Raw genomic sequence first — 13,339 nt, 5'->3', positions numbered from 1 at the left:
CCAAGCCTCCCAGAGCCGCTGACACGCTAGCTGTATTACGTAGAAGTCAAAAGAGGTACGGGCAGGCTCTGCGCCACCCCACCTCCTTCCGTGGCCCCCAACGGTAGCCACGGGGATGTCCCTGCAGGCACTCGTGTGATGCCAAGACTGAGCCATACCTGCAAAGTCATAGACAGAAGCTCCTTCCTTTCTTTGCCGTGATCCTGCAGGCGCCGCTGCCGGTGCTGGGACCAGCTGGACTCCCCAGAGGCCAGCCCGCCGAAGAGGCTCTTCCCGTCCTTGGGCCCGCACGCCGGGTCCCTTCCCTTCGCGGTCTACAGGGCGACATGCGGGCTGTAAGAAGTCACTTGCTGCCTGCGCCCAGGCCACGGCACGTCCGCTGGGGGGAGGGGGAGGCAGAAGCCAGGGAGCAGCTCCTTCAGCCCACAGCTCCCGGGAAAGGGTCCTCCCGGCCAGAATGCTCCGATCTCAGCCTACGGGCTAAGTCCAGAGTGGAGCACGAGCAGTGTGGACGCCCCCCTTTCTGTTCTCCCTGTTTTAGGAGGTAAGTCACCAGCACTCCTCAGCCTGCCAGAAGCATCACCTGGAGACAGACGCACACATTTCCTTCCTCTAATCAGAACAATTAACTTTAGTGAAGGGGGAGGAGACCAGTGCATCCTAAGTGATGATTATGAGGCAAGTCAGGTCCTATGTTGTAAACGTCTTCAAGCAACCGTATGTTTGGACAATACAAAAAAAATGTATGCAACATACAATCACCTCCCTGGAGGCAAAAATGAACACGATACCCGCTCTTGTTTTGGGCCAACCTAATGACTAAGCCAGCTAATGTTAACTATCGAGGTATGTGGAAATGATTACTAGGCAACCAGAAATTCTTAACAGAAATTGTTGGAAACTCAAGGACCTATGAGCAAGATAAGAAACTGGCAGGAAAGAAACTGGCATCTTCTGGCCCCTTTTCATGACAAGAGTGATCAAGTCGACCAAGGCTATATAGCAAATGAATTTAATAATCCTCACCCTGCTTCCATGGAGAGAAGATTCGTAATCTACAGCCTCTTAATTTTTAATTAATTATTTAATTTATTTATTTATTAACATTTGTTTATTTTTGAGAGAGAGAGAAAGAGAGAGAGCAGGGGAGGGGAAGAGAGAGAGGGAGACACAGAATCTGAAGCAGGCTCCAGGCTGAGCTGTCAGCACAGAGCCCAACGCAGGGCTTTAACTCACAGACCGTGAGATCATGACCTGAGCCAAAGTCAGACGCTTAACTGACTGAGCCACTCAGGCGTCCCTCTAGAGCCTTTTTAATTTTTTTTTTAATGTTTTATTTATTTTTTAGACAGGAAGAGACAGAGCATAAACAGGGGAGGGTCAGAGAGAGGGAGACACAGAATCTAGAGCCTTTTTAAAAGGAGTTGTCACCACATCATCTTTCCAGATTATCTGGCTGGGTTTTTCCCAACCTTATTCCCACAAAGTGTGATGCTCAAAACTGCTCCTTCCTCTGCCTTATTTTATATTCTTAGCAAAGGGATTTGGATGCAAACAGCCACTCAGGTTTTAGACCTGAAACCTGCAAGTCATTTGCACATAAGACCTAAGTCAAGAGTATAAGCTTAACCAAAGTCCACTTGTTGTTTTCTACTTCTACTTATTATTTTTTTAAGTAGGCCTCATGCCCAGCGTGGAGCCCCACATAGACCTTGAACTCATGACCCTGAGATCAAGACCCGAGCTGAGATCAGATGCTCAACCGACTCAGCCACCCAGGCACCCCATTTGTTATTTTTTATGTTAACGCTAAACAACTTAAAATGATTACCACAGGAGTGCCTGGGTGGCTCAGTCAGTTAAGTGTCCAACTCTTGGTTTCGGTTCAGGTCATGATCTCGTGGTTTCGTGAGTTCAAGCCCTGCGTCAGGCTCTGCACTGGCAGCATGGAGTCTACTTGGAATTCTCTCTCTCTGCCCCTCCTCCACTTGCACTCTCTCTCTCAAAATAAATAAATAATCTTAAACATGTCTTTAAAGTAATAAATAAATAAAATGATTAACACAGACTCCTTGGAACCCTGGAGTCATCAGAAAAGTTAAAAAGGAAATTTTAAAGAACTATTAGTTCATGTAGAGCCTAACTGAGGCTGACCTTCAGGGTATTTGTTATTTCTGTTTTTCTGACTGAGGTGATCGTCAGGGGTATCAACTTCTGCTTGAGACAGAACTTTCTTCTAGGGAAAAGTATTTGACTCTCCACATTCTGCCTTATTCTGAAAGAAGTAGGGTTCTCAGTCAAGATAAAAGAAATAACCTAAGAAGAAAACCAACAGTAACAATAACCAATACATGTTAGTCATTGAATGTGTACCATAGGCAAGGCACCATGCTAATAAGAACTAAGAACTTGGGGCACCTGGGTGGCTCAGTCAGTTAAGCATCCAACTTCAGCTCAGGTCATGATCTCACAGTTTGTGGGTTTGAGCCCCACGTCAGGGTCTGTGCTCACAACTCAGAGCCTAGAGCCCGCATTAGATTCTGTGTTTCCCTCTCTCTCTGCCCCTCTCCCACTGGTGCTCTGTCTCTCTCTCAAAAATAGGTAGACATAAAAAAAAAAAAAAAAAAGAAAGAAAAAGAACTAAGAATTTTACAAATGTCCCCTTAAAATAGAGATGAGGGCATTATTTTAACACAAGGAACTGAGGCTTAAGTTACTGCTCGTGTAGGCAAAACTAGACAGAGGTGGAATTCACGCCCAAATCTGACAGCAAACCCCATGCTCTAAGAAACCTAATGAAGGCAATATCATGAAAAGAGCACAAAAAAAAGTGACAGTGAGTAAAAAAGATAAGAAGAAATATCATAATTCCAGAGCTAACAAAGACAAGGCCCTTCTCCATTTCTATCCATTTCTGAGAAGTAACCCATGGTTCATGGAACACGGAAGAGGTTCCGCAGCTTTAGAAAGTGGGAGAAGACTTCTCTTACCTGCCCAGAAGTAAGAGGTGGTCAAGATAACTGTTAACAAAGAGGTCTTGAAACCATGGCGTACTTCACATGGTCCCGGGGGGGCAGTACTCACTCCCTGAGACATGACACAATGGTGCCAGGCCTCATTACACCAATCCATTGATTCCTCTCTTTATCTCCAATCAACAGGGCAAATCAGACTGAAGAATTCCACAGGCGTGGCTATGCTTGCATCAGACAAAATAGACTTTAAGCAAAAGACTGTAATAAGAGACAAAGAAGGTCATTACGTAATGATAAAGGGGTCCATCCAGTAAGAGGATATGATACTTTTAAGTATTTATGCACCAACAGAGGAGCATAAATATATAAAGGAGCAAATATAAAAAGCAAACATTAGGGAGAAACAGGCAGCAATGCATAATAGTTAGGGACTTCAGTACCTGCCTTTCCACAATAGAGATACCATCCAGAGAGAAAATCAATAAGGAAACATTGCACTTGAACTATACATTGTATCAGATGGACTTAAAAGACATAGAATATTCCATCCAACAGAAGCAGAATACACATCATTCTTAAGCACACGAAACATTTCCAGGATAGATCATGCTAGGCCACAAAACAAGTCTTAACAAATTTAAGAAGACTGAAATCATATCAAGCATCACAACAGTACCAAACCACAAATCAATTACAAGAAGCAAATTTAAAAATTCACAAATATGTGATGATTAAACATGTTCCTGATCAATGGATCAAAGAATAAATCGAAAGAGAAATTAAAAAAATATCTTGAGACAAATGAAAATGGAAACACAACATACCAAATCCTATGAGATGCAGCCAAAGTAGTTCTAAGAGGGAAGTGCATAGCAATAAATGCCTATATTAAGAAAAAAGAAAGATCTTAAATGAACAGTCTCCTTAGGAACTAGAAAAACAAATGAGGCCCAAAGTTAGAAAAAGGAAATAATAAAGATCAGAATTAAAATTAATGAAATAGAGACTAAAAAGACAATATAAATGATCAATAAACAGCCAGTTTTTTAAAAAGATAAAATAGACATTTATCAAGAGAAAAAGAGGGCTCAAATTTAGAAAAGGAGAGCTCCAAAATATATCTCTAAAAGTTCTAACATTTTGATAGAAAAGACCAAAAAACTCAGCAGTCGAGGCCATGTTTTCTGAATAAAAGGTGTCTTTGGCAACCCTAGAGCTAGCTACATAAGCAGTGGAAGGAGAAGGAAGATCAGTTTCCCAGGTTGACAGCTATTTTCCAAAATAATGGGATCCGGGCAAGTGAGGAAGTCTCAAAAAGCCTGGAACAACTATTATGCAGTTTTGACAGATTAATCAACCTGACCAAGAGATCTTTACACTGGATATCTCAGAAGAAAAGGGAAAAAAATCCATATACTATTGCATTCATGCCCTGGAAGTACACGGACCACAGGGGATCCAGCCTGGAGACGAAGGGGGGGAAATGCTACAGAGGGCAGGCAGGTACTCTGTGGCACTCTTTTTCTTCCCTTATTCGCCCACTATATAGGAGAAATGGTGTCTTTTCCCTTTTCAGTGCTAAGTCTTAGGAGCGTTCAATTAGCCCATACTGATAGAATAGAGAGGCTTGGGATGGACTTCAAATTCCCTTAGCTGACACAAAAGCCACGTGTAGTGCTTCCCCAGCAAGGACAGGAAATGCAACATTAAGAAGTGCAAAGGCAGTGCTTGCCAAGTCAAGATGGCAGGGGAGCTGTCCAGTAGATCATCAGGTAAGGGCTGGACCATACTCCAAAATGAAAATTCCAACAGGTGTTAACAAAAGGCACTACGACAAATTAAGAAGAACTACCTTCTTCACGATAGGGTAGTTTACAGCAAGAGAGCTATGGACCTACACGTGACCTGTCAGATCCTGCTTAAAGAGAGCTTCTCCCTCAAACAGATCTCAGTTATTCACTAAAGAAGGGTGAACAATACCAACAAAAAATAAGGTGCTAAAAGCTGATGAATGCAGCTCTCCACAAAACACTTTAATAAGCAGGTTAAAGTAAACTTGTGTCTCGCTACAAACGTACATAACTCCAACAATGTTTACTGTGATAATACTGGTAATCCACAGTTGTAAGAGCAAACCTCATCAAAGTCGCAACTGCCAGTTATAGAACAGTCCAAATGGCCCAGATTAAATTCTGTCATATTCTATCACAACCTACCTGTCTCCTACAGTTCAGAAGAGATATTTAAAAATTTTTTTTTTTAGTGTTTATTTATTTTTGAGAGACAGAGAGAGACAGCATGAGCCGGAGAGGGCAGAGAGAGAGAGAGAGGGAGACCCAGAATATGAAGCAGACTCCAGGCTCTGAGCTGTCAGCCCAGAGCCCGACGCGGGGCTCGAACTCACAGACCGCGAGATCATGACCTGAGCCGAAGTCGGACGCTCAACCGACTGAGCCACCCAGGCGCCCCCAGAAGAGATATTTTAACCTATGTTCCATCATTTTGCCTTTGCATTTCTCTCTGGAGAAAGACAGAATTTTCACTGGCCTGAATAGCGTTTACCAGGTGGTCATCCAAATGGGGCAGGACACAAATTCCAGTAATCTGGTCTCACCTGAAGTAAAAATAAAGCCACCCAGAAGACAGGCCCTCATAACACATAAAATTATAGAACAAGGGTCGTGGAAGAGGACCCCCTTTTCCTCCATCCCCATACAATCCGGGGACACAGCCCCAGGGGCAGCTGTCACTGACGGCTCAGTAGCTAGGAAGTAATTTGATACTAATAAGAATTACAAATACAGAAGTTTGCTTTCTTTACATTACAGCCAATGAGAGGTTGTCTCTGTGACGACCGCAGTCTGAGTGGGTGAGGAAGAAGTGGTATCACATGGCTGGAGGGAAGGAGGGAGCAAAATCGCGGCAGCATGAGCCAGGGGGGAGCTGCCCTCAGGGGCTATTGTAACGGACACCCCAGAAGAGTTGGGAGCTGTGGTTTTAGAGTTATGTCCACTTGCTTCTTACATTTTGCCTCCAGATTCATAAAAGCACAGAGAGCGCATCACCATACACTTTACCACCTAAAATGCCACGGACATTTCAGTTACAATGACCCATCACAAGTGGGCAAAATGCTGACGGGATTGAAACTTACAATGTTACATATAAATAACATTTAAAACAGGAAGGCCTGATCATTTTTATTGCTAAGTTAATAACACAGCTTATGTTTTTTGTTTGCTTATTCACTAGTGAAAAAGAAAGAGAGCTCTGGTGTGGCAACAGTGAGAAAAAGACTAGGTGCTTCAAATGTGCTAACAAAGCAACGTGGTTTATTAAAAAAGTCAATGTCATTTTCTACTAAATTAAAAGCTATGCATCATTAAAATCACAGGAAGTGATCACACAACTAACTGCATTTGCTATTGGTAAGAGCGCACAATCTTGAGTTGTACACTCAAATTTAGCATATCAATTGTAACAGAAGAATTAAAAAACCAGAATGCCCCACAGAGAAGGGGTGCAGGATGGTGAGGGGTCTAGAAATCACATCATATGGCAAAAAGAGTGGAGGGGAGAGAGAAGAATGAACAGTGAGTGCTTCGCATGGAAAGATAGAAAGTGTCCTAATAAGAAGCCTTATTCGACGTAGCTCAAAGGGCAAAGCTAAGATTAGCAAGTAATAATTATACAGAGGTTTCTACAAACAGGTTCCTAACAGGCAAACATCCCTACATGGACAAGTAGTGAGCTCCACATCACAGGAGGCAATCAATCTGATGTGATCCTCTATACAATTGGAAATGGGGCCAGATGACCTTTAAGCTTCCTCTAACTCTAAAATTCTGTGATTTTCTTGAACCTCAAAGTTCAGGTTGTTTTCAGAATTGAATGCTGAGTCTAGTTAAAAAATTAATAAAACTGCAAGTGACCCACAACCACTAGATTTTTCAGATGGAGATATCTATCACCTCCATTCATGAAACGGAAAGAGAGCTACCTTTGCTCTGTTAATATGCCACACAGTGACCCAAGTTCTATTTGAATATATTTTAGAGGCAAGGACTGCTTGCTGCAAATTACAAATTCTTTTTTTTTTTTTTTTTGAGAGAGAAAGAGAGAGAGAGGGTGGGCAGGGGAGGGGTAGAGAGAGAAGGAGAGAGAATCCCAAGCAGGCTCCACACTGTCAGCACAAGCCCAATGCGGGGCTTGAAGTCACGAACTGGGAGATCAGGAGCTGAGCCGAAATCAGGAGTCAGATGCTTAACTGACTAAGCCACGTGGCCTGCCGCAAATTACAAATTCTTACCCTCATCTCTTGAACACGAACTGCACAAAAAGTTCCCAATCCCATTCCAATCTCACCACGTGACACCTACTTCCTGATCTCATAAAGAACAAGGCCACCGGCTTAGCCGCAAGGAACCCATCCTTGTGTTTTCTTTCATTTAACTTAATGAAACTGAATTTCATGATTTCCTGCATTTTTCAAGAGACCTAGCATCCCACGCATCGTCTATTACACTTAGAAAATATCGCACTGTGACAGAGATCTGCAAAGCAAACGGTAAAACTTACTCAGCCACATTCCATAGAACTGGAATTTGAATTTTCAGGTTTGGAATTCAGAAAAATAGCCATAGGAATCACCAGGATTGTTCTGACTGCCATAGGCCTCATGAACGCCAGGTGACAATCATTTTGCATTGCTGGCACCTCAGGTCTCAGGGCTGAGTCGGGTGCCCAAGTAGGCCAGTACCTTCACTAATACAGCTAGCACTACTAAGATGTACTGTGTGCAATCTGCCAGGCCCTGCATACACCGCGGGCTCTTGTAGCAGTTCGAGAATTATGTATTAGTATCAGCCCAGGCAAATCGGGGTGAGTTCAAGCAATCTAAGCAAGGATGAGACACAAGGAGCCAGGGCTGAAAGTAAACCGCTGGCCTCCCGAGCCCGCACTCTTTCCTCTCCAGTGTCCTGCTCAGCATCTGTGCTTCAACAGAAATACCAAAGCCAAGGGCTGTGCTGAAAGCCCCGCCGTCCCAATGGCGGCCTGGAGTAGACCCCCGTCTCCCTGCCGCAGAGGGCGGCCCCAACCTGCAACTGTTCCCAAGCCAAGGGTGGTAGGAGAGGAAGGCAGACTTTATGACAACTGACTTTACCTGTAACTTAAAAAAATACATTAAAAGAGAAAGGGTCCCTGCCCAAGCAACGGAGTGTAACTGTGGGCCTGTCAAACTTTCACTCTGGAAGGCATTGCGGAAAGCAATGAATTCTGACCATCTCTGCCAGGAAAACTACTCAGTGGGACCCACGGCTGTTTGGGGTGTGAACTAGCATAAAAGAATTCTCTTGCAAGCTTCTATAAAAGTGAAAAGTAACAAAAAGTCCTTTGCTGAATCAGTGAATACCAACTTGTAGAAGAAATACACTGATTCAGAAGTAACTCTAATTTACTCTTTCTCTACACACCACTTTGTATCACCAAAAATTCAAAATTCCAGAATGGCTCGAATTCACCCTTGAGCCACCAAATTCCAGTCACAAGGCTTCAGGAGTTCAGAGGAATTTATGAGAAAAGAGAAGAGATTCAAGCATACTCCTCGTCACTGCCATGTACCCACTCCCCTGCAGGGTGTCACAGACCTCTGACGGTTGGAATGGGACTGTAGGTGCCGGAGAGCGGAGCGTGCTGGGTGAAGGTCCCTCTGGGTTAGACGTGGGGCTGTGACCTGTCTCAACCCTTGGTTAGCAGCACGCACCTGCCTACTGTCTCATTCTGCCCACGACACCTGCAATTCTGACCAGAAGAGGGGACGCAGGTAGGCACGGGATGCGTGAAGTGGATTCCCTCCTTACTGTCTCGGATCCCCCACTATGGTCTTATCTATGCCCTCATCCTGCAGAGCCATCGCTTATGCATGAGGGAGAGGCGGGAGAGAGGAAGAAAGCAGACGGGATGTGAATGTAGGAATCTCATCAGCATAGCAGAGAAATCAGTCCTAACAACAGGGCAATCAAGACCACACTTGACGTGGGTCTGAGAGCCTAGTCAGAGGTCAAGGGCCTCCAGGAAGGATTTAGAAAGGCAGGTCTTGTGTGCTCACCTGACTGCTGAAGGGCTCTTTCTTGGCCGAGCTCGGAGCCTGCGAGGGACCCTGGGCAGGTGACAACCTCGAGGGGCTCTTCTTACTCTGAGGCAGCAACGAGGACAGGAAACCCACTCGAGGCGACTGGGAGAGGGAAGTGCTCCTCTGGCTGCACACCATGGCTCTGGAAAGCAGACACACAAGGTCACAGGGCTGGAGGGGACCCGGGGAAACCTGAAGCACAGGCCTCCTGGGCTGTGGACGGCTCCAGGGGCACACGCCTGTGCTCTAAGTTGGCATTATCCTCGGTACTATTTCTTGTACCCAAGGGAGCCAGCAGCCTATCTGGCACAGGGGTGAAGTGTGTGGGGCCGTGGTGAAGCTCAGAGCTGTGCGGGCCAATGGCCACTGGCCACATGCGCCACTGAGCACCTGAAATGTGTCTGGTCCAGACTGAGGCGTGCTGGAGGTACAAAACACACAGCAGAATGCAAGCCTTAGCATGAAAAAAGAGTGTAAAATAGCTCATCATCAATACTTTGTTTACGTTTATCACATGTTGAAATGTTTTGGATATACGGGGCTAAATAAAATATATCATAAAATTACCTTCACTTGTTTCTTTTTACTTGAAGTAAAAATGTTTAAGTTACATTTTTGGCTTGCCTTTGCTTTCCACCGGCCCCTGCTAGCTCAGAAACCGGACCAGCTGCTCCTGGGACAGCCCTTGGCCACGTGCAGGTGTGGAATACGCCTGCCTGGGTCTGCATCCTGACTCACCAGTCCGTGGCTGGGTGACCACTGTGTGCCTTGGGTTCTTCAAGGCTACAACCATTAGCATCACCTGGGACTTCTGCTTTAACTTGCTATATTTTAAGGTTGCTCAAATACCTCTCTCCCCATCTGCCTACCTCTTCAAGCCCTCAGACAGGTGCGTGCTTCCACTGCCTCCTGAGTGCCAACCTTTTCACCCTTGAGGCACCCCTTTCAACACACAGACTTCCCCAGGCTGCACGACAGCATCAGGTTTATTTATCCCTGCTGTGCACATCTGGACGTGCAGTCCACCTCCCTCGGGGCGGGCTCAGAGGCTGGGGGCCCGAAAGGCCAGGGGACCTTACTCAGAAAGCTCAGACAGGAACAGTGAGGGCCAAGGAGGCTCTCTGGCCATTCCCTGTCACCAGGAGTGAGAGGGCCGGGGCGAGGTGAGAGCACAGGGGCAGATGGGAGAGGGGGAGGCCCTCCCACCCCCGAAGCGGGCACACACTCACAGTTCTGAGTCCCCCAGGCGGTCCATGTTGGAGACATAAGGAGGCAATTTGTGCTGGACCAAGGCCTCTTCCTCCTCTGGCTGCAGCTCCTCTTTCTTCAGGCGGTGGATTTCGGCTTGCAAGGCAAAAAGCTGCGCAGGGGTGGGGGCGAGTCGGGTGGTAAACTCACCTTGCCTTCCCTCTGCCAAGGCGCACGAGACACATCACATCCAACACTCAACCGCACTGGCTCAAAAGGACACTGGACGTCAGCCCCAGGACGCCCGTCTCACCCTCTGCTCACCGCAGAGCGGGGGGGGCGGGGGGGGGGGGGTGGAAAAAGGGCAAGTGGCACCTGTTACTTGACCACCATGAGGTGAGAAAACAACAACTGTTAGACACACAAATCCCACTTTTTTTCTTTGTATCATTTGACTTGCTTCTTCCTAAATTCATCGAGAAAAAGAGCTCCGTGCCATCCTTTGCTCTTTGGAATCTACAAAAGCTACAAAATCAGGTTCTGGAACTCTCACGGAAAATTTTTTTCAGTAAAGTTCAGCATTTTTGACTTTTATGCCTGGAAAAAAAAATTACATAGGCACATGCACCCAAAATGTAAACAGCTTATAATCTTCCTTTTTCTAGAAAAAAAAAAAAAGAAAAAAAAGATCTACAGATGCCTTAACTTCAAGGACAGAGAAATGCTCCTCAGACAAACTGCAAAGGCAAATGTGGGTCCCCTGGCTCTCTTGTTTTACACACCTAGAGGATCATGGAGCTGAGCAGAACAATTAATTCATATCTGGGCTGTAAACACCATAGATGGGGATGTATGTGGAAAAGGACTGGAAGTATGAAAGAGACATACAAAAGTTATAAGGCATGAAAGCACATTGGTCCTTCTCCTCTGAAAGTTCATTACCATTGCTATGCTTTTCGTGCTATACACAGGACTCAAAATATGAACCTGGCCTCTGGTTTTCAGACACTGCTCCAGACCCCAAATCTCCCATACTGACTTTCTGGTGGCTCACCTCCATCTGAGATCAGTGCTTTCCTATTTTTAATCAGCCCTCTGCCACCACTACCTCATTTCACACAGGAAAAGCAGAAGTTCCACCCAAGAAGCAAGTGTGTTTCAGAACCGACCTTCTGGCGAAGAACTTCATTTTCTTCTTGAACCTGGTTGGTCCTCTGGCATTCCGCATCAAAGTTCAGAATCACAGGTACAGGTGCACAAAGTTAAAGAAAAAGACTGACTGAAAATGATTAAAAGTCCTTCCCAAACTCTTGACCCAGCAGCAAAACCCTTGAACATAAGTCAGAGGGAACAGAGTACAGACTTGGCCGTCCACGGCTGTATGAAAGTCCCTCCCCTGATGCCGGCTCTGGCCTTTCTTCAGACATACAGACACTCATAACAATCTGGCTGGTCAGCCCACAGAGAGGACATAAACCCAACCCTGAGCGTGTTCTCCCAAATACCAGCAGGAAAGAGCAAGCATTCAGTGGACTTCACGGCCTGTCTAAGCTGTAGCAAGGTCAGTGCAGACACTCAGTTAGAAGCCACCCCAGGGGCCAGCTGGTCTACCAGCTGGGCCGAAGGCTCGGCCACATGGCCTTCCCCTCCCCAGACCGAACCTCTCCCTAGCAAAGGTTGAGACTGAAGAGAGAGCTTTCTGCAGATTGGACAGTAACAGGCCATCCTATGAATATCCACATTCTAGATCAGGGGGTCAGTCCTTCCCAACAACCCTCAACTGCTTCGGTCAGGAGGAGCACAAAGCAGGCAGGGCCTCAGTACTGGGGACGTGAACTGTGCTCAAATGTATGTGACCTAGTTTGCAGGGCACTGTCCTACACTGAAAAGACCTAGAAGGCCCACATGGTCATGCAAAATGCTACTGGGCAGAGCCCCCTCCTAGTTGAGTCTGAAAGTCCTCAGGATAGAGAGCAGGGGGCAGAAGGAGCAGTTGTACCCGGCAAGAGTGGAACTGACACCCAGACCCACAATACAAAAGGAAAGGGCACCCTTCCTACCTCCGCCAAACGGTGCCCCTCCCAGAGGCCCAAATGGCCACCCGTGGGCGGGCCTCTACAACGCCCGATTTATCAGTGACTCACCAAGCAGCTCCATTCAAGCCGGACTCCCTTCTCCTCCTCTAGAATTCTAGCCTAGAGAGCATGAGCAATGGGGATCTCCTGGGCCTCAAAAATGCAGGCTTTCCATGACAAAATGGTAAACAGGGTAGGCTATAAATATCAATATTCTTTCTCTCTCTCTTCAATATCCATACGTATATTCCTACCGCTGCTCTGTTTTCTGGCAAGTTGAGGAACTCTGAGGTCACTGTCAGAGTGTGACCCAAATGCAAACACAGGAAGGAAGTTCTAGCCCAAGAAGTATTTGGACCTGCTACCTAATCTCAACAGAGGCAAGTAATATCCTCGGGGGCACAGGGCACGCACGGAGAGGGTGTTCTCGGCTGGCCAGTTCTGCTAAGCAGCAGCAACCCCTGCTCAGCCCGATTTGAGGGCTCCTCCCAGGGCCAGCCACTTGTCCCCCACTGCCACTGCAGTCCCTGATCATGCCCATCAGCTGTTTAGCAGCGTCCGGACAAAGATTGACGATTTCCTGGCCTACTGACAAAAATAATCACAATCTGTCCAGCCCCCTCACATAACACATGACAGCCATCTTTGGGCATTTTGCAGAAGCAATTGCATCGAGAGCAGCAGCCACTGATCACGTTGTCTGGAAGCCTCAGAGAAGGCCCCCAGCCCCAGGCAGCTGAAAGGATATGCATGCACTGAAACAGTACGCTCAGGAAGTTGTGCAGGGACACAATGAAGGTATCGGCCCACTGTCGAGAGAAGTACGTAGCAAAGGTGGGGTTGGTGTCTGGGGACGGCAGGAAGGGCAGGACAAACCAATCCTTCCACTCAGCCTGGTTCTGGAGCTCTGTGGCCTGCTTTGCAAAGAACTCTTGAGCTTTGTCATTTCTGTTTGTCTGCCAAGACAA

The 13,339-nt window shown here is 46.5% G+C and overlaps 1 protein-coding gene across 1 annotated transcript in view; it reads right to left on the bottom strand.

The window, feature by feature from the left end:
- Nucleotides 1-13,339, bottom strand: part of WDR91 (WD repeat domain 91) — a 28,984-nt gene that overhangs the window by 12,985 nt on the left and 2,660 nt on the right. Inside the window, exons 3-7 of the mRNA XM_025929335.2 lie at nucleotides 13,120-13,327; nucleotides 11,466-11,548; nucleotides 10,338-10,468; nucleotides 9,085-9,250; nucleotides 159-314 (exon numbers count right to left, since the gene is read on the bottom strand). Of these exons, the coding sequence (XP_025785120.2) occupies nucleotides 159-314; nucleotides 9,085-9,250; nucleotides 10,338-10,468; nucleotides 11,466-11,548; nucleotides 13,120-13,327 (744 nt within the window). The remainder of the gene's footprint in view (nucleotides 1-158; nucleotides 315-9,084; nucleotides 9,251-10,337; nucleotides 10,469-11,465; nucleotides 11,549-13,119; nucleotides 13,328-13,339) is intronic.

Source organism: Puma concolor, chromosome A2, assembly GCF_028749965.1.
Source record: "Puma concolor isolate L17-30 chromosome A2, mPumCon1.1.hap2, whole genome shotgun sequence".
NCBI lineage: Eukaryota > Metazoa > Chordata > Mammalia > Carnivora > Felidae > Puma > Puma concolor.
Note: the sequence above shows the minus strand (reverse complement) of the source record. Positions and strands in the feature narration are given on the sequence as shown.